The sequence below is a fragment of the Pleurodeles waltl genome, chromosome 7, assembly GCF_031143425.1.
Source record: "Pleurodeles waltl isolate 20211129_DDA chromosome 7, aPleWal1.hap1.20221129, whole genome shotgun sequence".
NCBI lineage: Eukaryota > Metazoa > Chordata > Amphibia > Caudata > Salamandridae > Pleurodeles > Pleurodeles waltl.
Genome location: NC_090446.1, coordinates 1,424,071,375 through 1,424,096,376, shown reverse-complemented (window position 1 = coordinate 1,424,096,376; position 25,002 = coordinate 1,424,071,375). Strand labels below are relative to the sequence as shown.

Genomic DNA, 25,002 nt, shown 5'->3' with positions numbered 1-25,002 from the left:
TATACATACAGAATGTTTCTAATCCTGGGTTCAAATGTAGGGACTTCTAGTTTATTGGCTTGTTTTCACTATAAATGTAACTGCAATGTCTCATTAGTGCTATTGTTTTTACAGAGCAATATTCGGGGATGGCTATTTGATCTCTATTGTGATTTTGACAAATTTGTAATATTATATCAAGTCTTAGCTACCCTGGAGAGTCGTCGAGGTTTTGGACGTCCACTTTTCCAATCAAGCTCCCAATGTGTGATGAATCAAAGAATTGCACCTTTGATATTGATACGGATTCTCCTCAATTTTAGAATCAAATATAAATTATGATTATTGTCCACTCCCTGTGTGCAAGCCTTTTATAATAATTCTCATCAACCAGTAAAAGTTCCGCTTCTGCCCCTAGATTGTCAACAGTTCCTTCTTCTTGACTGTCCACTTTAGGACAGTGTCAAAACGATTTTGCACATTGATCGCCCTGTCTTCAGTGGCACAGTCCATCGAAAGGATGTGGAAAGGAATCATTATTTTGGAAATGTTCAGATTGGTTTAAGGGCTTCTAGCCATCATTCCTTTATTGTACGATTGGCTGCAAGTAGCTCGAAATGTTTTCATTGCGATTAGTGGCTGGTATGGAAACTTAGGACCAGATTTACTAAGGTCTTGTAAATGTGCCCTTTTGTCCCTCTAGCCACCAAGCCTTTCATGTGCCACCAGAGTCTTAGAAAACCATTTCACCTTTGCTTGCCTCACCTCTAAAATACTTTCAGGGCAAGAGCTGCCATGATTTACCCCGAAGAAAGTTTAAGCGGTTTTGCAAGAAAGAAGCCACCGTTGGATCAATTAAGTTATCTACTGTTCATTGACATAACTAAACTTGAAGTGCCACCCCCACTAGCAAAGTACCTGTGGGGGACCACCTTCCTCCTGGAACCAGTCAAGGGCCTTCGACCTGTGCACATTGTACTGTAGTGAGGAGGGGCCCCTAGAAGTCGCCCCCTCCCCCTACGTGAGGGCTGCGGGGGCATTTGTTACGCCCCTGCCACTGTTTGCAATCCTAATTGTTCCTTCATTTGGGCTGTGCAAAACAGATGAGACATTTCCATGTGAAATCAACTTCCCCTTTACAAAAGAGAAAAACCTTTACCTGATTTCACAAAGAGCTAAACACACATTCTCTTTCAGTGACAACGATTGCTTCATTCTAATCGTTGCCGGTTTAAATATGTTTTTCCTTCCTCCCTTTGTCCATTTTAGTGAGTGTTCCAAGAAATAATCAACTTGTGCCAAAATTAAATTAACCAAAGTGCTACTTGGGAACAAGTTGTGACACCTTTTCTTGCAACAACAAAAAAGAAAAGTTGCAAAACTCAAAATTATACTGCAATACAAAAAGAACACATTTTCAAAGGCACTACGCCTGTGCTAAGAGAGTAATTCTCAACCAATTTAACATGTTCCATCATGCACAAATGCGTCTTATCACATTAAAGCCTGCTGTGATAGTTTTGTAAAAGCAGGGTAAAAGTATGAAAAAAGAGTTGTTTCTGTATAGAATGCATAAAGGCAGGAAAGAACTTCACAGTTTGATGATTGAGTGTTGAATGTAGTTCTGAAATATAAAATAGTTCTGTGCATTCTAAAGGAAGCACTTTGTAGGAGTCGGAATTATAGAACAAATAATTTAAAGTGTGAGGTGGAGAGTAATGCTACTTTGGGTGGGGTCAAAGCTCACTCTATGTATATGTTGTATATGTTTGACCTGATCCTTTCTTCAAGGTCATCCCCAAACGTTTTGTCCCCCTCTTTTTTTTACCTCCTTTTTGTTGGCTTTAGGACTCTAGGCACTTTACCATTGCTGACCAGTGCTAATGTGCAAGTGTTCTCTGCTTAAACCATGCTAACATTGGCTTATCCACAATTGGCATATGTAATTTACTTTTAAATCTCTAGTTCACCATGTGTGCCCAAGGCCCTTAAATTAGATACTACTAGTGGGTCTCCAGAGCTAATAGTGCCACCCAGTTAATTAGCACTTCAACATGTCTCAGGCCTGCCATCGCAGAGCATTTGTGTGCAATTTTCAACTGCAATGTTGACCTGGCCTCTTGCCAGCCTCACACCTTCCTTTTTAATACATAGAATTCACCGCTAAGATAAGCCCTATACAGGGTGCAGTGTATGTAAAACAAACAGGACAAGTACTTTTAAGTTTTACATGTGCGAATAGTGAAAAACTCTTTTCAATTCATTTTCACTACCGCAGGGCCTATCTCTCACATAGGATAACATTGAGAATGCCTTACTACATTTCACAAATGCAATTTCTTATTAGGAGACGATGGGACGCCCAAGTTTCGTGGTTCTGGAATCACAGTTTAAAATCAAAATTTATGGTGAAGTCAGATTTCGAGTTGTAATTCTGAAAATGTCACTTTTAGAAAGTTGCCATTTTCTTTAACCATCTGGTGGGTTCTTGGGCATTCCCTCCAGACAGCCACACACAAAGGGAACTTAGATGTGACTGAAGGGTCATCCTCAGCCTTATTGGAAATCTTGGACAGGATGAAGGGAGGATACACCTGAATGGGCTGTGTCCTGATCCCACGCAAAGGGCTACATAACCCACTGTAGTGAGTATGGAGCCAGGGCATGACAGACAGGGTCTCTGTGTACTTAAAAGGCCTCTCTTGGAAGTCTTCCCCACTTCAAAGACACAACTGGGTATATGTTCTAGACCCCAGACAAAATCAACTCAGTATTCATCTAGTCTTTGGATACTCTGCCAGTAAGAAGGACTGCTGTGCTGCTGAAAGGACTGTCACTCTGCTGGACTCCCGCTCTGCTGTGCTGACCTGCTGCCTGCTGCCATTCTTGCTTGGTAGTGAAAAGGACTGGATCTGAATCTCTCTAACTCAGAACTAAAGTGACTCCAAGGGTTTGCTGGCTTGCCTCCTGTTTTGTGAAGTCTCAGGAATGAAAAAGACTTCCAATTCACCTGCTACAGCTCCTAGGCCTGTCTTCAACCAGCTCCTGACCCCCAAGAGGCACCATTTGTGACCTAGGCCCTTGGAAGTGGTTTTTGGCTCCTGAAATCAAGACACACTCGCACTGGTACCACACCGCTCACCAGAAAAATCAGCGTGGGCACAGCAAATTTGTCTCTTCGCACAGCAAGCATTGACAGTCATCAATGTGAGGCTCCAGTCCCCCCATCTGCAACACCTAGCTGACACATCGTGCCCACAGACCACCACCAGCGACGCTCTCCTTGCTCCCAGCGAACTTCTTCCCCACAAACAGACTGTTAGACCAATTCTTGAGAAGTTAAAATCTAAGCATGACTTGTCTAGGACTTTGTCAAACCCATGCTTTATCGCTGTCAGACTGAACTTTTGGATTTAACCTAGTCTAGCGCAACAAGATAGCTCCGTTTGACACTTTATGGTTTTACGTGCTACATTTCAGTTTATTTTTTAAAAATTCATATATCTACTTCTACTGACTACACTTTTGTTGTTTTGGTCTTGTTTTGTTCATTAAATAAAGCTCTATTTTTCGAACCAGGTGTGGTGACGTTTTTGTGTGGTGTTTTCACAGTTTTACTGTTTGAAGTGTTGCACAAATACTTTATACATTACCTCTTAAGCCTGACTGCTCTTTGCCAAGCTATCAGAGGATGAGCACAGGCTAACCTAGGGTGTGTTTGTGATTTACCCCAACTAGGATTGTGGTTCCTGCTTGGAAAGGGTGCATACCTCTGCCAACCAGAAACTCAGTTTCTTACAATATATGTGAAAGATGTGCTAAGAATACATCTTGCACACATATGTACTGTCAAACCACACCTAAAACATTGAAAGCTGAGATGCAAGTTGTGTAACTTAGTGACGAAGAGTCTCAAATCAGGTACTGGAAGCAGGCGTTGGCACAAATAATGCAATCATCAGAAATGACTAAAAAACAGCATTTGGTGCCCCAGGCAATATTTTCGACTATGTGAACGCTCACGCTGAGATAATCTGCTCATTCCCAGCCGACCTGTGGTGGAAGAACTTCGGAAGTGCTAAGGTCGACAACAGGTATGTTTCAATTTGCACTGCTTTCGAGCTCTTAAATTAATGTCCATGAGTTGGGTTTCATTAACATGTTTTCATATTCGCTGTTTTCAGCAATGTTTGTGACCAAAATGTTTAATTTCAGTATGTGATTCAACTATGGCAATATATTCAACGAGTGAGAATTCCCCGTTAAAATTGGTGGTTATTTGCCATTTCTCTTTTCCTTCTTAAACAGCATTCCAATAATGATATTTAATTGTCCTCCGTTTAATTAAATTCTTTTAGTATGTTTACATTTTTCGACTACTGCCTAATTGCAAAGCAGGCAAAGAATACAAACTAAGAACCTTTTTAGAGAAAGAGTACACGAAAGCGCGAAATAGAGTGATAAAATCAGGGTGAGAGGAAATAATTGACCACCACAATCCGAACTCTGGACTGCAAGAACAGAGAAAGTCACTGACTAATGCTGACAAGTGACAGAGAAAAAGAAGACATATGCAAAAGTCAGAGCGAGAATTAGGGACTAAAAAACACTTTGGCCTAGATTTATACTTTTTTTGTGCCACATTTGCTTAATTTTTTTTACGCAAAAACAGCGCAAACATACAAAATTCAATTACATTTAGTAAGTTTGCGCTGCTTTTGCGTCAAGAAATGGAGCAAATGTGGTGCTAAAAAAGTATAAATCTGGGCCTTAGGTCCTCGTTTACGAGGCCCATAGCACAGGGCAGTGCAGCAAGTGCCCATCACACGTTTCACCCTTACAGCTAGGTATATAGGGAAGAGAAATATGCATCAACACCTACAAAAGACAATTAGATAACATGTTTGCAAGCAGCAGAAAAGAAAGATAATTAGACCGTGAAGGTGCTTTGCAAGCACCATTACATATCGCACCTTCCCCCTCAGTCATTAACGAACCCCTGCCTTCTAAAAACAAATCCACATCGCCTTCTCATGGTTACTTCTTTTCTTTGCAGGACAGCTTGACCCTCAGAATGGTGAAGCCAACTTATTATCTTCTTGGACTGGCAGCAGGTGAGTGGAAACCAAGCTTAAGGGAGAGAGCCTGGACGATCAAATAGAAGAGTAGATTATAATTTAAGACCACACGCCCTCTTGTTCTCAGCCCCTTCAAAGGCCAGGGGTTGTGAGGTTAATAGCCCTATTACTGGGAGGGACTTCAATTTTGTTCTCCATTTTTTAACAAGTCATAGAACAAGCCCAAATTGTGTATTGTGTCATCACTTCATATTCTATTGGGTTGGCGCAATAACTTCCAGATATTGACTGATCGTTTGTATAACAGTTAGTCCTTGACCTCTGGAACAGCACCGCCATCATCTCTTTACTTACTAGGATTCTCTTTATGGCCCTTTCAGTACTTGCTTGCAAAACTATAGGTAACGGTGAAATCGACCCAAACATCTGAGGCACATCCTATACACTTTCATGCAGAAAAAACAGCAAGAATTACATTAAAACATCTCCAAAGCGCCATTGGCTGATTCCGAGACCAGGAGCGTAGTTTGCTCACTAAGACTGAAGAATGTGGGAGTGGGAGGATTGTGCGGAATGAGCTTCAAGTTTCCCAAATATCATGCTGGGATTTCATGTTAACAAACATTATATGATAAGCACAACACGATGGGGGTGTAAAGGGGCAGTGGAAAGAGAGAGGAGCTCGGATTGCTAGGCGCACTTAAAACACAACATGTTTTAGTCAAATCAACATTTTAATGCCTTCAAAACAGAGGCAGAGACAGTGTGAGAGTGTGTGTTTATGGAAAGTATGATGGAACAATGCATGCGTATATTACGATTGCCTCAACAATGAGGTCTCAAAAACGACCACATCTTTACAACGCATGCCTTTACCACGCATACCTTTACAATGAATTTCATTGTAAAAGCATGTTTGGTAAAGGAACACGTGTGATAAATTCTCTCCTGCTCTGTCCCCTAACATCTGATACCATACTCCACAGTGCCTAAGCCCTAACAACTGCCCCTTCCACCACCTGCCGTGACCCCTCAGCCCCACCCTGACCCTTAAAAGTAACCCTGTCCTGTCCTAAGAACTGCCCCTAATAGCCCACCCCTGCTGTGAACCCTAAAATCTATCCTGCCCTGTCCTAAAATCTACAGACCCCCTTCCCCTGCCCTGTACCATAAAACCTTCCCCACCTCCAACCTCACCGCCTCCACCCTGAACCCTAATACCTACCCCACCCTGTCCTTAAAATCTTTGACGCTAGTGTAGCAAAGCACCACAATAGCATCAATAATGTTGATGCTATTTTCCTAACGACTGCCATGATGTGGCGTATTGTAAATATGGCACAACCATGGTGTCGTTGGGTAGATATGTAGGCAGAGGAAACACAAGAAAAGTTGCCCATTAAGACTGGTGCACCACTTTCTTGTCAACATTCCCCTATATTCCAGCAAAATACATATTACAGAAGGGCTACTTCATAATACTGAATTGCTCTGGGGGATGCAAAAAGTGGGCATACACGTCGTTGCACCGCAGGGGCAATTTCTGTCTTTCCTATGTGTGCTTGTGACTAAACAATTGGTTGAAGTAAATAATGTCTGTTTTTTATCACTTGACCTATGACCTGATAGATTTGATCCAAAATCTAATTTGACCCCCTATATAATTGGATGAAACCTACATGGTTTAATATGACATTTTTCTTAGTAAATATTTGGTGGAGAGTCTTTTTGAGCAGTACTTTGTATGGTGTCCAATGAGAAGTCAATTGCTTTCCATTTTACTTTTTTTTCACATTTTATTTACTTTCTGCTGCCGCAAACTAAATGGCATATTGATCTTCAGCATAATTCTAGCATGGTGATCCTAATTTGTATGTTTATCGATAACGAAATTTGCAAAAAGATAAGTTACAATATGGTGCTTCCATTTTTGTTTATATTCCAGTGCTGATTGCGATGCTTGGAACTATAAAATGTGATGATGATGATGATGGCGATGATGACGATAGTAAGTAAACATCACACATGTATCATTCTGGGCACAGGGATCCATTACTCTTCATGCCTCATTTTGTATCATAGTATATTATATTTTCACAATTAAATTGGTTGAATGAATCTGCTTTGCGATGTCACTATAAAAGTTTTGTTTACCTGAAGGCAATGCCAGGCCTAACACAAAGAAGAGGGTAAGGGATACGAGTAGTGGTAGCCGTAGGTTTGAAGAAAATGCCAACATAGTAATTGTCAGAGGTTGATCCTTGCGTTCAGTCTAATTATATTTTCCAAATCAACAGTGAGGTTTCTTCCTGATGCTTTTGTTATTATTCTATTTCTTGTCACTCTTCATCTCATTCCATACTCTCCCTTTTGTCTTTCTTTTCTGGTGTGCTCACTTTCTCCCTCTCTCTCTTAGAGCAGAGCTGTCTGTCTGGGCAGAATCAGATCCTATGCAGCTCAGCGACTGTATTTCCCCAAAACTCACCTCTGAGCTGCTTTTCCTTAAAACTTTGGAAATCTCACTTTGAGTGAGTCTCATGCAGGAGATGATGACAGGAGGAGGTGAGATGCCTGGGTCATGGCATATGGTTTGGCCACAGTCCAGTAACAACTATTGCAATGTGATGTGGCAATCACACTCCCTAAGAAGAAGTCAGCAGAGATATTAATCACAAAACATCAATGCTTCCCCTTGCAAGAAGGGTGGACGCCTTCAAGCGCTAACAATAGGGGCTACTTTCATTGTGCATCATTCACACCTTCACAAAAAAATGGTTATGTTAGATTTCCATCCTTGACGTGGTCTCCCATAACTTTTTGCCTCTGTTTCCCAAGTTGTTGATGTGCGCTGGACTCTGTTTTTGCTGTTTTTGTTACTCTGGGCACTTTACCACTGCTAACCAGTGCTAAAGTACAAGTGCTCCTTTGGGTCCCCATGAGTGAAATATTTGATTTACTAGTAAGTCCCTAGTAAGGTGCACTAGAGGTGCCCAGGGCCTGTAAACCAAATGCTACTAGTGGGCCTGCAGCACTGGTTGTGCAACCCACATAAGTAGCTCTGTAATCATTTCTCAGGCCTGCCACTGCAGTGTCTGTGTGTGCAGTTTTAACTGTAAATTCAACTTGGCAAGTGTACCCACTTACCAGTCCTAAACCTTCCCTTTTCTTACAAGTAAGACACCCCTAAGGTAGGCCCTTGGTAGCCCAAAGGGAAGGGTGCAGTGTATGGTTATGGTAGGGCATATAGTAACATGTTTTATATGTCCTAACAGTGAAATACTGCTAAATTTGTTTTTCACTGTTGCAAGGCCTGTCCCTGTCACAGGTTAACATGGGGGCTACCTTTAAATATTATTAAAGTGTAGATTCCCTTTGGGAACAGATGGACATGTGGAGTTTGGGGTCTCTGAGCTCACAATTGGAAAATACATCTTCTACTAAAGTTGATTTTAAGATTGTGTGTTTGAAAAGGCCACTTTTAGAAAGTGAGCATTTTCTTGCTTATACCATTTCTGTGACTCTGCCTGTTTGTGGATTCCCTGTGTGGGTCAGTTTGACAGTTGGGCTGGTTGCACCTCACACTAGACAGTGACACAAACAGAGCTGGGGTGTAGTCTGCATTTCCTGATGAGCCATCTGTGGTAGGAGGGAGGGGAGGAGTGGTCCCTCACACTTGAAAGGGCTGTACCTGCCCTCACACAATGCAGTCTCCAACCCCATGGTGAGTGTCTGGGGCCTGGCCTGGGCAAGGCATGATTTCACAAACAAAATAGACTTTGCTATGAAGTAGGCCTGCTTCAAAGGAGAAATTGGGTATAAGAAGGGCACCCAAAACCACAGACTTTAGAACACTTCAGGAAACCAAGAGGAACCTCTACCTGGAGAAGAGCTGAAGAGCGGAGGAAGAAGACTGCGCTGCCTGTGACTGTGCTTTGTGGAGCTATCCTACAGTTGCTGCTTCTGCCTGTGCTAGAGGACAAAGACTGGACTTTGAGTTGCCTTCCTTCTTATGAAGATCTCCAAGGGCTTGATTTACAGCTTGCCTCCTGTTGTTTGAAGGCTCAGGGACAGCAAAGACTTCTCTCTGCCAGCGCCTGGAGCCACAGGAGAGACTTCTACTCTGCCAAGTGGTGCCTATCCAGTTCCTCGGACCCTGAGAAGAGAAGCTGGCAGCCCAAGAGTGAAAGATCCACGCAAAGACCGCCATGCGGGCAAAAGATCTGGAAGATCGATGCCCGCGGCTGGAGAAATGACGCGCAGCATAGCTGACAGAGGCTGGTGAGATTGCAACCTGCGTTGCGTGGTTTTTGGGTCATCATGCGGCTGGATTTCTGATGCAAACACCGCTGGGCGTGTAAAAACAACGCACAGCCTGCCCAGACCTGAGAGTGCTGACGCATCGCTCTCCTGCGGAGAGAAGAAACAACCCCCCCCCCCTGAGCCAACGAAAGGAGAAATGACTCAAGGTCTCGCTCGTGAGCGAAATCAACACATTGCAAGCCCTTTTTGACGCACACTTGCCCGAGAGGGTTTATATTTGACGCGCCCAAGGTACATTTTCACGCTAACAGTGTTAGCGTGTGTTTAAAATTACATGAAGTTTCTTTTTACATTTTCAGTGATAACTTGACTTATGTATTGTGGATTTTTGTTGTTTTGGTCTTGTTTTGTTTAGATACATATTCCCTATTATTCTAAACCTGGGTTGTGTCATTTTGTAGTGTTTTCATTAAGTTACTGTGTGTGTTGGTACATAAACCTGACAGCCAACCAAAGACCCCATTTCTAACAGGCTACAACTCGGAAATTGATGTGTTCTACCAGTATTTGTAACACCTTTTACATGTATAAATGGTATATTCCAGTCATGTTATTTGCAATCTATTTATGTCAAATATGATACAAATAACTTTAAGTATCTACTGTATATTGCTATATGCATTTGTCTGCAGCTCTTTGACGTTACTAGCATCTACATCCTTGCTTACCAACTTATTTTTGGTGATTTTTGTTGGCAATCTAGCATCCTCTTGTCTATCGTTAGGGAACCATCTTACAAGTAGGTGGTTCTTAAGTACATCTCACCAACAAGGCTCTGGTCTCAGCACTGACTTCACGGATATTTCCTTATTGCTCCCAGTTACAATGTACATAATGTCAACTTGTCCCCTCCTCTACTAATTGTTGTGTCATTTTTTTCTTTTGTAACCAATACTTTGTCTCTGGGTAGGTTTAACCTTTAGAAGCAACAAAACACACATGCAGCTAACTGGACTGATAACCAGTGGAAAGACAAACCTTAGTCTTGAAATAAGTTGACTTTTTCCCCAAAATGTTAAACATTATTGTGCTTTGTTAGTAAAAGGAACTGGAAAAGTCCATATATGGGGTCTGATTTAGGGAAAGTGATGCTGCATGCATTGCAGCACCACCTTTCTTATGCCCCATAGTGCCCCCCCAAAGCCAAGATGTGGGCGTCATTTTCAAGATACAGTGCACCATGGCAGTAGTCACGGAACTAGTGTCAAAATCTTTGTTGCTAGTTTGGCGCTTTGGAGGATTAACGTAAAAAATGTGGACTCTAATCCTACAAAGCACATTGAGGCCCAAGCATTAAAATCTTTTAGATTTCTTTGCACCATTGTTTCAGCACCCCTAAAGGAGGAATGCCCCCCTTGCATGCATTATGCCAAGTGCACGCATAATGTGGCGCAAGGGGTTATAAAGTGGTGCAATGCATGCATTGCGCCACTTTGTAAATATGGGTCAGTGATTTTGGAATCGTATGGCCACATTACCGTAAAATAAATGATGCTAATGTGGTGCAAGGAGGCGCTAGGCCATCTCAAATCTGGGCTATAGTCTTTTGCAGCACCAAAGCACCACCGCAGTCTATAGATAAAAAGAAATACAATTTCCACTAAATAATCTATTTTATTGATTTCAGTTCCACAAAATGATGCAGATCTGATGTAGCAATCAGGCAACATTTTAAAAAAATCAATGTTATTTGTTTTCAAACAACTTGGACACTGGGGAACAGCTGTGCTCTGAAACAATACAAAGCCTCCAGAGAATGTATTTTTGAGCAGTTCAGTTTTTGAAGAAATAATGTCTTCCAAAAACACAGCCTTAGTCACTTGCAGGAAGTGATTGTAAGTTCATGTCACAATCTTCAGAACTTGTGGTGAGCAGTCTGTGCTTCAAGGGTCCCAAGCCTCCAGGAACTCTTCACACTCTTCTTGAGGTGAAACACCATGGATTTCCATGAGAGAGAGAGACTTTTGTAGCACTCTCGGAAGGACCACGTCCTGGTATTCAGTTACTAATGTTTTTCATATGGCATTTTAGTACACCCCTTCGTATATTTACTAAGGATTCCTGCAAAGAGGCGTAGCATTGTGTGGTCATGAAAAAGATGAACAGTTCCATATTTATAAAGATATAGCACTATTCAGCGCCTTCTATGCAATGACACATGGGTGGCTGTCTAGTGGTAATGCAGGTACTTTGTGCATGGTTCAAGATACCTTCCTACACAAAGACAATCTCTAATGGCATATTTCTCTTTCTATGTGTGCTGTATAAAACAGCACACATGGAAAGAGGAAGTCAGAAGGAGAAAAGAAGATATTACTCTCTGTGTTATGCCTCTGTCGGGTAGGTGCACCATTTTTGTTTGTAAATCTGGGTGCATGTCAAAATCCATGCTTGGCTGTACTGGCACACCCATGTAATGTCTACCCAATGCAAAGTAATTCAGGTTCAGTCTAAAGTCAAAGGCTCCCTCTCATCAATGACACTCTAATACATATATGGTACAACCTTCTTGGGAACACAAATTCAGCAAATCTACAAAAAACATTTGTCTATTCATTGACGTTTACAATTGGTTATATTACTTTCTGCTAGAAAAACAGGTGGTGATTCAATGCCTATTGTTGCAGAGCCCCTACCTTCTGCCCCATCCTTGCTTCTCATACAGCACGAGGCTCAGGTCAGAGCCTTGAGATATCTGTGAGTCGAAAACATGCTATGGTTGTATGCTGCCATATTGTACTAAATCTAATACATATTAGTACCAGAAGCTGTTTTTAAAAATGCATTGACATATGATTATAAACTCCAGTGCACTAGGACATTTGATAAATTATTTATATTAATACTATCATTTCCCTTGCAGAAAAGTGTGATGAAAACATGGAATTCTCACCCTGTGGTAGATCCTGTCAAAGAACCTGTCAGAATATTTCCAATATGGGGCCAACTAAGAGCTGCAAAGAGGAATGCAAGCCAGGATGCTCATGTGTGTTTGGGTATGTCCTACAGAATGGGAAATGCATACCTGAAAAGAACTGTCCCTGTCCGGAAAACGCAGAATATAACAAGTGTGGTGGGGTCTGCCGATTTACTTGTGAAGATGTGGCAAACATGGGGGCTCTGAAGATTTGCCCAAGGATCTGCACTGGAGGATGTGCCTGTAAGGATAGATATGCTTTCAAATCTGGTAAATGCGTCCCACAGAAAGAGTGTCCCTGCAAGGAAAATGCGAAATACAATGACTGTGGCACTTGTCGGAGAACCTGCAAGGATGTGGCCAATAACGTCACTGCAAAACCTTGCACAAAAGAGTGCAAGCACGGATGCTTCTGTAATAAGGGATATGTCTTAAACTCCACTGAATGTGTCCTTGAGAAGCAATGTCCCTGCAATAAACATGCACACTATGAGACCTGTGGCACTGCATGCCCAATCACATGTGATAATCACCTCAATCCACCAAAATCTTGCATAGAGCCATGTGTGTTAGGGTGCTTCTGTGACAAGGGCTATGTGAAGTCTGGTAACACGTGTGTACGTCCAGAGCAGTGCCCCAGAACAATCACCTCATAAAGCGGTGGGTCTTCATGGCTCTCTGAACTCTATCTAGGATGTAAACATACCTGATTCACAATAGTAAACTTATAAATGTACAATCAAGAGGATTTTTCTGCAAGGCAAAACAGATAAAATAAATGTACTCCAGTGAAATAACCTTGTACATCAGGGACTTCCGAGTTAAAAAAATAGAAGTGTGATTAAGAATATCATAGAGAACGGTAGCAGAGTTAAGGTTTTGACAAAAACTACACATTCAAGGCATGCTGGTGTACGTTTTTTGCGAATAAACTCATGTTGAATTCCTTTCTTATTCGTGCCCTCTCCCCTACACACAAATCTCCACTTCGCCTGTAAATATTTCATTGGCAAAACAAAACACCATGGGCCAGATGTAGCAAATTTGGAAATTGTGACTTGCAATTTGCGAGTCGGAGCGACTCGCAAATTGCAAGTCGCAATTTCCAATGCAGAACGGTGTCTCAGACACCGTCTGCGACTCGCTATGGGGTCGCAATGACCCACCTCATTAATATTCATGAGGTGGGTCGCAAATTGCGGCCCCATAGCGAGTCTAGGCACTCGCAAACATGGAGGCCTGCTGTAGTCAGCAGACCTCCATGTTCGTGACTGCTTTTAAATAAAGCAGTTTTTTTTTTTTTTAAGTGTAGCCCTTTTTCCTTAAAGGAAAACGAGCTGCACTTAAAAAAAAATCCGTAACCTTTAGTTTCGTTTTTTTTTCAGGGCAGGTAGTGGTCCCTTAGACCACTACCTTCCCTGAAAAAATATTTGTGGGTCCATTCACAAAGTGGAAGTTGCGAGTGGGTTACCATCCACTTGAAGTGGATGGTAACTGCGACACCATTTGCAACCGCATATGCGGTCGCAAATGGTATTGCATACCACTCCGAATTGCAAATAGGAAGGGAAAACCCTTCCTATTTGCGATTCTGAAATGCATATTGCGATTCGGTCCTGACTCGCAATATGCATTTCTGAATAGGAAAATGCGATTTGCGAGTCGCAAACGGCAATTTTTGCCATTTGCGACTCGCAAATGCTTTCCTACATCTGGACCCATATCCCCAACCCTGCAATGATAATGTCCAAGCCTTAGGTCTGCGGTGTCTGGGATTTGTAAACACTGTCGTGCTCTGATACCAGTTATTCTCTGGAGGAGCATTAACTAGTAAACAAACAATACAAAGCTACTAAAAGTCACACTTTCGTGGTCTATCATTCACAATGCACATACCAGTGTAAATACTCCATATTGTGTGATTGCAACGCTCTGTGTGTTGGGAGTTGGGAGCCATTAAGAGTAAAAGATAAACTATAGTTTCTAATAAGCATTATAATGGCGGTTAAAAGCTTGAGCTGGCTGACTTCGGTCTGATTCATCCGACATTAATATGTTCATCTAACTTGAACATTCTTTCGAAGTGGAATGAATGAAATATTTAGATCTCTGCTGTAGAGATGTATTTGTAGTGTCTATGCCAAAAGTTACAATCTCATTAAGGTAGCTCAGTAGGTAAGGCGCTAGTTTTGCAAGCACATACAGGTTTTCCCCCTCATGAAAGGCTCAGTGAGTTATGTATGTGCCTGTAGGAGAGCACCAAATGCAAAACGAAAAAAGGAAACAGCATTCAACAAAATGTAGTCCTCATTTACAAAGTTTTGGCGCAGGGCAGTGTTGCAAGCCTTTTTGCTTCTCTGCCCTGCGTCAAAATGGTAGGAATGCGCCATATCTGCAAGATACCGTGCATTCCTGTACTTGTACCCTGCACTGCCTCACAAGTTGCTGCAATGCGCCAATGCAAGCACCCTTGGACCATGCTGCAAGGATGCCTTCGTTGCAGGGCTGATTTTTTTTTATGCAGGAAGGCACAAGTTCCTGCACGACACCTTCCTCCACAAAAACAATCACAAGAAGAATTTTCCTCCTTCTATGTGTGCTGGGCAGCACACATGTAAAGAGGAAAAAACAGGGAAATATAAGGTTATTTCTCCCCATTATGCCACTCTTACGCCACCCTGAGGGAGGCGTAGGAAACTGACGCATTCCCAGGTTTACAAAAACGTGTAAATCTGGAAATGCGTCAGATTCCATGGGTGTTGCCTGGGGCCACCCACAACAACACCCATGGAATGGCCCTTCAAGCATGCATGAAAGGGGGGGCCATATCAACAAGGACATGTAAAGCCACACAAAGTGGCTTTGAGCGGCCTTGTAGATATGGCCTTGCAGGCTGTCCCGTCTGTGCACTGGCGGCACAGGCCGTTTGTAAATGTAATCTGCATGTAAAGTCCCATTAAAATCTTTTCCAAGACTCTTGAAAAATTGGTCTTTCCCCCATCCAGTCTAATGAGTTTTCAAATCCACTCTGCCATAATACATTGCTTATGGAGGAAACACCACTTAAAGAGATCTTCAAATGTACCATTTATGGTGCTGGCAGAATGTACTTGGTGTGGTTCTCACTCTATGTTCAAATGTCTCCTAAAACATCTTGCTTTGGCCTAGTTTGCTGAACTAATGCACTATTTATCACTGCTTGCATTCACATATCCTGAAGGTATGTCCTACACAGAAATAAATAATTGTGCTGGTCTAATTTCGTCATATATGTACATTTTATTCTTCTAACTACTTCAGCTACACCTCTACATGGCATGACATGCCCAGCTGTATTCATTCCCAGCTGTATTAATCCCAGGCTCCATTAACACTTGTTATCCAGATACATAGGTTGCTTAGATGCCCATTTTATTGTATATTCCTCCATTAACAACACTTTTCCGTCAGACCAATATTTGGTGGTTTTTTTCATCCAGATGCTGCTCAATAAATGAAAATAAATTCTTATAAACATTGACATTCCTTGCAGTGTGACGTTTTTGACTCTAGTATTGGGCCCTGGCAGAATTTTATCATCTCAAGTATCCCTTGCGCTGCGTGCTCTGAACCCCACCACAACTCATGCCCGATTATGGGTGGTCCATTAACTTTGATGAGCTGGGGCTCACAGGAGTTACTGGTCCCACTGAATTAAAACGTGTGCGTTTCACCCAGGCAAACTGGTGAGAACGGCAACTAAAATCCTGTGGTAAAGCTCTGGGGAGAACCTGGATAAGGACGCAGAAAGACCTATTCACACATTTTATTACAAAAAAAAAGTATAATTCCTCTGTTTCCTTGCCCAGAATTTACCAGGGTCCTCGGTAATGACAATTAAAAGGCACAGATAATGGGGATCACAGAGTCACTCAATATGTTACACTGTGAAATATTGGGGACTAGTGCTCCTGCAAGGGGTCTGTGAAGTCCCATAATTGCAACCAGGGTGAGACTGGAGAATCAAAAGCAGCCCTGGCACAAAAGCTCCAACCAGGTGCGCTCTCTTCTTCTCCTCACCCTCTCTCTTTCCATCCATCCTCTCTCCTTCACTCTCTTCTCCATATCTGCGAGCTCTGCCCCTCTTTCTCTTGATGCCTGCTGTGCCTGCTGCAATTAATATCAAGCAGCTGTGAAAAGTGGAAGAGGCACCAGGGGCGGCCCAGGCTTTTAAACTGGCAGCAAATGGTTCCAGCCATGCAGCGGCATGCCCAGTGGAATAAAAGGCAGACCAGCCCTGTTTGTAAGCACCTGTAAATATTGTAAAAACGATGTTCACCGCAAGAAATACCCGAACATGCTTCCACAAGAAAACTGTGACTGAGGAAAAGCTAAACATGGCACACAGTCCTAGGCATCAGAAATACTGCAAGTTACCAGAAGGACACATTTTCAGAGTACTGCTGATAATCTGATGTCAGTGCATTTTTCAATACTTAGACATAGTAGTGTCATTTTTAACATAGTATTCCCATGGCTCACCTCTGGCCTACAAATAGTAGTGGGTCAATTTCGAAACTTCATATCCTCTCCACTTAAACCCGCAGTGGAACTAGAAAGTACAGTGGAAAATGCACAGAATATACGTGTGCCAGTATGTAAGCGGCATTTCTACAGCACCAGCCTAGCTATGAGGCAGCTAAACACTTAATATGGTCAAAGTGATGCTTAAAGTTGGAGAGTAATAGGAGAGGAAGCTGAGTTGTAATTGATTAATGCATTTTGATGTTATATTCGTTAGAGGTGAGTCTTTTCTAAATTGGACCATGGTGTGGCAGTCCTGATGAATAAGGGGATGTTGTTCCAGATGATTTGTGCATATAAAGAAAAAGCCTGTTGTTTAGTTTTTACTTCTTGCACTTATTAGTCTGCAGTATGAAGATATCATGACTGAGACTGTGGAGAGAACAACCAGAGTCTGGTCAGCTTGTCTGCAATCTAAGCGTGGATGCTTGCGTAGACTTTGCAAATGAAGCAGGTAGTTTGGATGATGTTGCATGCTGGCCAATGGAGTATCCATCAGGCTTGTGGTGATGTGATAATTGTTGATGAGATGGGCTGTGATATGTATAATGCCCTTAACGGGTGCCTGTGTGGAGTCTGGGAAGCCGAGGAGTAGGGCATTATCAACATTCAGATGCAAGAGTATAAGGGCATAAACAGAAGTTCGGAAGTCACTTTCTGGAAGAATTTTTTGATTTTCTTTAGAGGAGAGAGCTGGTAACAGGCTGGCTTTGACTTTTAGGCAAGGTTTTCCTTGAGGGAGATGTTGGTATCCCGGGTGAATCCAAGTGATTTTGCATTTGGTGAGAGTCGTAGTTCAAAACTGGCAGGGTTTATGTCATTGAGCCAGGTTGGTTCTGTATCTTGTTTGTTGTTCTGAATAAATAATAGATATTCTGTCTTGATTGGGTAGAGCTTCAGGTAGGCGCTAGGCATCCATGTCTGGATGATGTGCAAGGAATCTTTGAGGCAGAAATACATTTTTCTTTCAAACATCTAATGCCCTGCGGGAGGAACAGCCCTGAATTTGCTTTTTCATTAAAAAGCCTGCAGGAGGATGAAGGACCCAGCTGGAAAGTGAAGCCTTCTACACAATATGTATTTTACCAGTCAACGTCAAATTCCAAGACTACAATGCCCATGACTGTGAGTCAGATAAAACACCTGGGGCCAGATGTAGCAACAAACCAAATTGCGAGTTGCAATTTGCGAGTCCATCCGACTCGCAAATTGCAACTCGCAATTTGGTATGCAGTACGGTGTCTCAGACACCGACTGCGACTCGCTATGGGGTCGCAATGACCCACCTCATGAATATTCATGAGGTGGGTCGCAAATTGCGGCCCCATAGCGAGTATAGGCACTCGCAAACATGGAGGCCTGCTGTCGTCAGCAGACCTCCATGTTCGTGACTGCTTTGAAATAAAGCAGTTTTTTTTTTTTTTAAGTGTAGCCCGTTTTCCTTGCAGGAAAACGAGCTGCACTTAAGAAAAAACAAAACCTTTAGTTTCGGTATTTTTTCAGGGCAGGGAGTGGTCCCTTGGACCACTCCCTGCCCTGAAAAAATATTTTTGGGTCCAGTCACAAACTGGAAGGGGTCCCATGGGGACCCCTTCCAATTTGCGAGTGGGTTACCATCCACTTGAAGTGGATGGTAACTGCGATGCCATTTTTCGACCGCGTACGCGTTCGCAAATGGTATTGCATCCCACTGCGAGTCGCAAATAGGAAGGGAACACCCCTTCCTATTTGCGAGTCGGAAATGCATTTTGCGAGTCGGTTCCGACTCGCAAAATGCATTTCTGCATAGGAAACTGCGTTTTGCGACTCGCAAACGGCAAATTTTGCCGTTTGCGACTCGCAAACAGTTTCCTACATCTGGCCCCTGGTGTAGCAATTTCACCTTCAGAAGTAACAATAATATGTGATCCTGGGCACAAAATATCCAGGGCACTGTAAGAAAGCCCCTATGAAATGGGATATTACAGCAATGTTTTGTCATCAATTTACTTGGGAAATTCTCTAATTCTGGTCCATTTTTCTGAAATAAATTCTGCCAGGATTTACTTCCCAAAAAGCTTTCTTGTAAAAACACTTCTACTATTGCCACAGTGTTAGCAATACTATATTAGGCAGACACTCCACTTTCTACCCATATCTAAAACGCAAGATACCAGGAATGAGGGCTTCTAGATAATGCTATAACCACATGTGCCATTTTAGAACATTACTCAACACTGTAAATTGCAACTGTCTCTACTTTTTACTAAAATTCACAGTAAACAGGTTAGTGAAACTACAGTTATGTGCAAAACATTCCACTTTGTATCAGGTGTGCCCGACCATAAAAAATACCCCATTCAATTTCCACACCCATTCCTAAAGCTATAAAGCTCAAACATAATGCTGAAGACATTGCTTTATTTTTTTAAACCTAAGCTCACTACTATGCTATCTGCTTTAGTGACTATTTTTTATGGTCATTGCCATTTTCTGCTGGCTGATGCTGGTGTGGTTTTGACTATATAAACTTGGGCAATGCTAATCAGGCCCCAGATCAGGTGTTCTTATGCTTAAAACATATTGAAATTGGGTCCTAAATGTCATATTTAACTTTCTACTGTATGATAGTATTGTATATGGTGCCAAAGATACACCCATAGCATGGAATGGTAAATGTCATCTATGGAATCCAGCACTACTGTGCCATCTGCACAACTGTAGAACAGCTTACCACCCTCATTAAGAGGATGTCAGAACCTGACATTATTTTAAAAAACACTGAAGACTTAGATCTTCCCTGTTTAGTGGGCTTAGGTTCTGTGTGGACTACCAAGGACACAGTTCCATCACTAAGACTGAGACTCACCCCTTCACCCGAGCTGATGACCTCATCAATGGACTAGGCACTGCTAAGTTCCTCAGTCCCCTTGATCTTATATCAAGGTATCTGCAAACTGCTCTGACTAAGGGGGGCAAACTGAGGCCAGCATTCTAGACCTCAGAGCACCACTTACGCTTTTAGGTGATGCCCCTCTGTTTAAAGAATGCACCTGCCAGCTTCCAGAATCTGGAGAACAAGGTGCTGGCCGGAATGGAGGCCTTTAGTGCTGCTTACTTCAATGACATAGCTGTCAAAACGAGCAGCTGGGAGGACATCCTCTTCCACTTCAGGGAGGTACATCAGGCTCTGCAACAGGCAGGCCTGATTATCAAGTCCTGCAAGTGCCAGATAGGTCAGAGCTCTATGGTGTACTTGGGACACCTTGTAGGCGGGGGCAAGATGCATCTCCTCCAGGTCAAAATTGAGACTATTTTGTCTGGGAACCTACTAAAATCCAAACAGAAATTAGGACCTTCCTGGGCCTCACTGGATAATATAGAAGTTTGTCAAGGGGTATGGCACCATTGACTGAGCTGATTTACAAGAAGCAGCCCAAGAAGGTGATCTGGACGGAGCCTGATAAAAAGCCATTAACACCCTCAAAGCGGCCATATACACAGCACCTATTCTCAACTTCCCTGATATCTCCTAGGAATTTATAGTGCAGACAGATGTTTCACAGCACAGCAAAGGGACTGCACTGTCACAGTTAAGTGAGGAGGGCCTTGAACAACCTATAGCCTTCAACAGTAGAAGGTTGTTTCCCAGGGAACAGAGGTGGAGTGGTCTAGAGAGTATCTTTTGTTTTAGTGTGGGCACTCAAGAAGCTAAGAGCAGACCTGTTTGGGGACTCATTTCTGAGTTCAGACAGATCACAGACCCCTCAGACGGCTCATGCTAATGAGGGGTGAGAATCCCTATCTGTTGAGGTGGTCATTCCCCCTGCAGGGAATGGATTTATAATGGAACACAACCCTGGTTCAGAACACTTCAATGCTAATGATCTGTCTGAATTATTCTGTTGTAGTAATGAAAACACCCAGTAGGTTGGGTCGTTCTCCCCACTTTCAGATGGGAGTGACACATATTAGACCTGTCAGCCTTAGAGCGGTCTTCCGTCAAATGTTTTACCTTCGCCCATACTGTTTTGCAGAATTTGTTTTTTTTTAGCTGTATGACTGCCAACCTGTGCTAAAGTGCTTGTGCTCATTCCCTAAACCATGCTAAAACTGGCTTACTCATGATTGGCATATTTAATTTACCTAATTTACTGAGGGCCCGTGCTACTAGTGGGCCTGCAGCAGATATTGTGCAGCTCACTTCATTAGCACCTTAAACTAAAACAAATTCCTTGCCAGGCCTAAAACTCCCTAACTAGCCCATAGAAAGAGTGCATTGTTCTAAAAAGTGGCCCATGCACTTTTATGTTTCACATGTTTTACATGTGGGAGAAGTCTGGGAGAGGATTGGGCTGCGTACATTTGGGTTACCTCTAGTAGCGTCTTACAATTCAATGCTGGCACGAGGACTAAAAATGGGATCCTCAGACCCACCCTTTAGTTTACTTCTGTACCCATGGAAGGACTCTCAGAGAACTGCCCTATTGCCTGCTGTGTTCTAGGACCTCCCTGCTGCACCAAGATGACTGTCCTGCTGCCAGAAGCCTTCCTTGTGCCCTCGGAAGACTTTCCTGCTGCTTGACCCCTGCTTTTGTGCTTGAATTGGGGACTTCCAGAGTGACTGCAATGGCTAGTTGGCTGGTTGGCTGGTCTCCTCGTGAGAGCCACAGAGACAGGAAATATTAGAAATATCTTGAACGCTCACCCGGATCCAGCCTGAGTGATTCCTGACCCTCCAAGTGGTGCCTTGAAAGTGGTGTTAACAGTGCCTAGATAGCCCAAATCCAAAACTTCGAACATTTTCAACCAAAAAGTGCTCTGACGGCCTACCTGCTTGCTGATCCACCTGAGGGATATTGCTGGTTGACCTGATTTTGCAGTGGATCCTACTATGTTCTTCTCCACATCAGCAAATTCTCTTCAGTGACTGTTCACTGTAGTTTTCCAGCCTTGTGGAATTATTGTTCCATAAAAGAGATATTGCTGCAGGGATGGCACCTCTATTGTGTCTGCCCTAGTACCAGCCCTATGACGTTTATGCCGTGCCGGTCGGTGAGTCGTCCAAGGCGGAGACCCAGTCAGTTGTCCAACCTGCGATACCTGGAATTTCTGGTCTAGCCATTCTCTGGCCACCACTGGTGTGTCAAGAAAAAGAGATTGCCACTCATGTATGATTTTTAGTTTGGCTGGGAATATCAGGCAGTCTTGAGGGCTTGGGCTTGGTGCGCTCCATAATGAAAGCTAAGGCAATGATCTTAAGCAGCAATCAACATACAGCAAGTGTTGGCTACGAGGAGGGTCTCCCACCTCAGCCACCCTTTCAGCGGTGTCTTAATGTTGGCCATCGGGTATCTTTAAATTGTGCCCGATCACTGGATCCTGGGCAGCGCCGTCACAAGAAATCAAGCCAACACAGAAGGGTCACCCCCCTGTAGCGATCCGCCTTCCATAGATCCCAATTACAGTGTCACGGGTGAACCAGTTGCCAGCACTTGTTGCAGACAAGGGTCGTTCAGCAGAGAACTAGTTAAAGGCGGGTGGCTCTGATCTGCTCCAGCCCTGTTCACAGAGGCCATACACAACTCTGTGCGGGCCCCCCGCCTGTCCCCAGTCAGCCCTCACAGGTGTCCAGTTGTGACATTTAAAAGGCTCACATGGACAGCCCAGCGGCGCCATGAGCCCCTCCCACCACACTGGGCTGCCACTCCTCACTGGAACAGGTCAGTGCCCCCTTCCCAGGCTGACGCCGGCAGCCTAGCACCTATGGTGCCCCCCAGGTACGTCCGTATATCAGTGGGCCGCACAGGGTTAAGGTGTATGAACAGACTCCAGCCGCTGATGAGTATGACCCCACACGGGTCCCCCACAGCTAGGCTGCCGCTCACATCCGCATCTTCAGATCCCACCCAGGCCCACTTTGTATTCCTCCAATCAGGCGGGCCACCCCAGAGGCCTTCACCACACCACTGGGGGTCCAGATAAGGTAGGAGAGCAATCGAGGCCTCACCTCTCCTTCGGGCCGACTGCGGATTAACAGGCCTCTCAGGGGCTGGGCACATTACCACCTCCCAGACCAGTGACAAAAAAAGCACGTCCCAGCTCAGCACTGCCGCAGCTAGGCTTCCGCCTTGTCCGCACCTCCGGATCCCGGCCCTCTCCTCACTCAGTCGAGCCACTCACCCAGTCCTTTGCCGGGGACTGAACCAGTCTATTGGGGCAGCCAAGACAGCCCACCGGCGGGAGCAGCCCCAGGGGTCCAGCACCAGGCCTTCACCTGGTGTGGCATTGCCCATCCCTGTCCCAGCCCTGCCACAGTCACCGAGGGGCCCCCACGCATCGACTTCCCTGTCTCTGGTGCAATCTGCTCTCCGCCCAGCGTGGGCTTCCCTGGGGCCGTGTATTGTGCCGATTGCAGCTAATAGTAATAATAAATTAGGGGTCCGGAGCCGCATAGTTAGGCGTCTGCCATCTTTGGCCCCTGGCCATGCCCCGCAACTAAAGTTAGTTAACCGCCTTATTGACAAAGGGGACGCGCAACTCTGGTCATTTTTTTTTGCTTACCTTGCTACAGGACACAGGGCTGTCGGCTCGGACCACCGCAACTAGCGGCACCCGCTTCGCGGCCGCCGCCGTTGTAGGCTGCCTGCTAAAACACGCTGGGAGGACTACAATACCCAGAATCCTCTGGGTTTCCTGTGCGCCAAGTGGCCCGAAAGTGCTGTTACGCCCCCCGGGCCCTTAAATTGCAACAAGGTACACCGCACCGCGGGACGCGCAACTCTGGTCATTTTTTTTTGCTTACCTTGCTACAGGACACAGGGCTGTCGGCTCGGACCACCGCAACTAGCGGCACCCGCTTCGCGGCCGCCGCCGTTGTAGGCTGCCTGCTAAAACACGCTGGGAGGACTACAATACCCAGAATCCTCTAGGTTTCCTGTGCGCCAAGTGGCGCGAAAGTGCTGTTACGCCCCCCGGGCCCTTAAATTGCAACAAGGTACACCGCACCGCGGGACGCGCAACTCTGGTCATTTTTTTTTGCTTACCCTGCTACAGGACACAGGGCTGTCGGCTCGGACCACCGCAACTAGCGGCACCTGCTTCGCGGCCACCGCCGTTGTAGGCTGCCTGCTAAAACACGCTGGGAGGACTACAATACCCAGAATCCTCTGGGTTTCCTGTGCGCCAAGTGGCGCAAAAGTGCTGTTACGCCCCCCGGGCCCTTAAATTGCAACAAGGTACACCGCACCGCGGGACGCGCAACTCTGGTCATTTTTTTTTGCTTACCTTGCTACAGGACACAGGGCTGTCGGCTCGGACCACCGCAACTAGCGGCACCCGCTTCGCGGCCGCTGCCGTTGTAGGCTGCCTGCTAAAACACGCTGGGAGGACTACAATACCCAGAATCCTCTGGGTTCCCTGTGCGCCAAGTGGCGCGAAAGTGCTGTTACGCCCCCCGGGCCCTTAAATTGCAACAAGGTACACCGCACCGCAGGACGCGCGCGGGCGGCGCCGGGCTAAGCCCGGGCAAACGGCGGGCCCTCTGTGGCCCTCAGAGGCCTGAAGAGTCTGGACTGGGCACGGGACTCTGCCTAAACTGTAAATTAGCTGTATTACATCTTGATTACGCGATTTTGTGTTTTGTATTGCTGAATTATAGCTGGTGGTATTTACTGCAACCAACCTATGAAGGCTAACTGTAATAACTCTGCCAAAAATCTAGGGGCTACTATGCTTGATAACTACCTGGTTAAGGTGGTTAAAAAGTTTAATAGCGATCGCAGAGTCTCCCTAGGGAAAGGAGGTTCCCCCGTTCAGACACACCCTAGTTCCTCCCCACATATAGTGTCTACTTTTGAGGATCTGGGCGCCAACACTGATAAGGATATGATACTAACTGAGGCACAGATACATTCTAATCCCTTAGACTCAACGGGTATAATTGGCGAGAGCCCATCTAGCCCCGTGGTTATGGCAGAGACTCCCCCCCCAACCAGCAAGAGCAGTTAGGGCTTGTAGAAAGTCGTTGGGCAAAAGAGGAGTGGGGAAGGTCAGCAATTCTCGAAAGCCCCTCGAAGCAAAATCCCATACTATTAAAACAAAAGGATTAGACGGGGGATCTGATAAGCCAGTGGGTTGCTGTCATAACAGGCAGTATATAGAAAA

General features: G+C 44.5%; 1 protein-coding gene across 1 annotated transcript; it reads left to right on the top strand.

The window, feature by feature from the left end:
* Positions 1 to 3,971: 3,971 nt before the first annotated feature.
* Positions 3,972 to 15,814, top strand: LOC138246442 (mucin-6-like). Its single transcript, XM_069201056.1, has 4 exons — positions 3,972 to 4,073; positions 5,036 to 5,093; positions 7,003 to 7,065; positions 12,241 to 15,814. The coding sequence occupies exons 2-4, from the start codon at positions 5,054 to 5,056 to the stop codon at positions 12,948 to 12,950; spliced, it is 813 nt and encodes a 270-aa protein (XP_069057157.1). The 5' UTR covers positions 3,972 to 4,073; positions 5,036 to 5,053; the 3' UTR covers positions 12,951 to 15,814.
* The last annotated feature ends 9,188 nt before the right edge of the window (positions 15,815 to 25,002 follow it).

What these genes read in the sequence shown, in the direction of transcription:
- LOC138246442 (XM_069201056.1), top strand. Translation starts at nt 5,054, where the DNA reads ATGGTGAAGCCAACTTATTATCTTCTTGGACTGGCAGCAG. An exon ending in TCTTCTTGGACTGGCAGCAG is followed by an intron (nt 5,094 to 7,002) that starts GTGAGTGGAAAC and finishes TTTATATTCCAG; the next exon opens with TGCTGATTGCGATGCTTGGA. An exon ending in TGATGGCGATGATGACGATA is followed by an intron (nt 7,066 to 12,240) that starts GTAAGTAAACAT and finishes TTTCCCTTGCAG; the next exon opens with AAAAGTGTGATGAAAACATG.